Raw genomic sequence first — 2,044 nt, 5'->3', positions numbered from 1 at the left:
CAGCAACAGGCGACTCCTCGGACCGAGGTGGAGCAACCACCGCCGGCTAGTCAGCTTCAGATAGCTCCGCCGAGGGTGGTCACCACGAAGGCTCCGAAGAAGTACTGTCGACGAGCCAACAGGAACAGTAGCAACGCGAGCGCGGCTAGCAACGGTAACAGTGGTTCCGAGACCGGAGGAACCACCGGTGGCCAGCAACAAGGCACGTCCGGTGGTTCCCCGGGCAGCGTTCAGCGCAAGGAACGCTCGCTGCATTACTGCAGCATCTGCAGCAAAGGTTTCAAGGATAAATACAGCGTGAACGTTCACATCAGAACGCACACGGGCGAGAAACCTTTCGCTTGCTCCCTCTGCGGCAAGAGCTTCCGGCAAAAGGCTCATCTAGCGAAACACTATCAGACCCACGTGACGCAGAAACCCAGCGTTCAGCAACAGGGTAGCGGTAACAGTGGTAGCAACAACGGGAACAGCGGGAACCCGAGTCCGTCAGCTGAGACGAGCAGTGCGACGACAACTAGCGCGACGAACAGAAGTCAACCGCACCAGGTTTCGGTTGATCCAGCGGGGAACGCCTGTAATCCGCCTAGTTAGTCGTACTTGGACGTACCTCCCTTGCCTACTTTCGGTTTCTCGCATTCAGTTTCACGCATTTCATCGTTGTTACTCTCTCTTTTTTCTTCTTATTCCCGGTGGCACGGTATGGAAAGCAGATCAGCAATTTTTCTGCGACGGTGATGATACCGTGCGCGAGTCTTCTTCTTTGTCCGTTTTATGCCTCGTTTATTTTCGAATTTTTTTGTCACTTCGTTCCTTGCCCTCTGTCTCTGTCTCCGTTCCAAGTATCTTCGCTTCAGCTCGGAGATCGAGCAGAATAATATAGAATCGAGAGAAGGTGACGGAACATCCGCGGAGAGCGTACCATGACTAACAGCGAGGAAATCTGTAGTGTTCGTGGAATGAAATTTCTAAACAGGCAATCCCGTGATTTCGTCTTAGAGCGAAGAATTAGGCGACGATGATGGATATTTATTCGACAAGTTGCACGCGGGCAGGTGTACTCGTGAGTTACGGAAGAAAACGCGAGATGGTCGCGCAAAGTCCCCGCGAAGAAATCGTCGGTTGTCGCAAGCGGAATACTCATCCTCCGTCGTTTTCTTTCCAGTATCTCTTCGTTTCAAGCCCTGTCTCGCGCGTGACACAGCCTTCCACGAATCGCACAAAGCCGTCCATAGAGTCGCGAGGTAAAGCGAACAAATCGCGTATCGTGAATTTATTCGCGGAAGGTCAGAACTTCTTGGTGACTTTCATGGCTGTTGTTCCTATCGCCAGTGCTGTTAAGTTTCGGAATATTCGGTTGAGTTTGTTAGAGTCGATATCGGTAGGTGAACGAGCGATCCACGATTCGTGGATCTCGTGTTCGAAACTTGCATCGATGAAGCCACGTATCGAAGATGATTCCGTCGATAAATTCACGATAATAGTAAATTAAACAGGCGAGCACAGATCGCCCTTTATTTTTTTACTCTCGTAATTAATTATTCTTCGTTCGAAATCAATTGACCTTTACGGGCGTTTAGTGTTTAAAGTGGAGTAAAAGCGAGGTAAAAAAGAGAACGCGGAGGAGAGAAGTTTTGCGATGGGAGAGTAGCTCGCCAATAGCCTTCGAGCGGCCAGTTGATTTCGGACTAGAACTATAGCCGCGTCGTCAATCGACAGTGGCTGCACATTTTTGCGCGAAGCGACTCGGTCAAATTGTTGTTCCTAACGACGACTTATTGCTATTTCCGAGGAGAAAAGTGACCATCGTCGATGACGATCGCGCAGAATTGATTGATATTTAATACTGCTACAAAATGATATTAACGTTGAAAACACCATGTAGAGAAGAATTTTCTTCTCTGTTCGTTTTTTACTTTCTTCTTTTTTTCATCTTCTTTATTTTTATATATATGTATATGTATAGAAAAGAAAGAAAAAATATGTATATACAGGGTGTTCAACCAGTCTTGGAAGAAAATTTAAGAAGTGGTTCTAGAAGTCGAAA

The 2,044-nt window shown here is 47.8% G+C and overlaps 1 protein-coding gene across 1 annotated transcript in view; it reads left to right on the top strand.

Annotated features, from left to right (window-relative positions):
• LOC108572460 (sal-like protein 2) overlaps positions 1-591 on the top strand; it is a 2,583-nt gene extending 1,992 nt beyond the window's left edge. The window contains exon 2 of the mRNA XM_017934700.1: positions 1-591. This exon is cut by the window's left edge and continues 16 nt beyond it. Coding sequence (XP_017790189.1) covers positions 1-591 — 591 coding nt within the window.
• The last annotated feature ends 1,453 nt before the right edge of the window (positions 592-2,044 follow it).

This window comes from Habropoda laboriosa, unplaced genomic scaffold, assembly GCF_001263275.1.
Source record: "Habropoda laboriosa isolate 0110345459 unplaced genomic scaffold, ASM126327v1 scaffold65, whole genome shotgun sequence".
Classification (NCBI taxonomy): domain Eukaryota; kingdom Metazoa; phylum Arthropoda; class Insecta; order Hymenoptera; family Apidae; genus Habropoda; species Habropoda laboriosa.
This window is presented reverse-complemented; position numbering and strand designations above follow the sequence as displayed.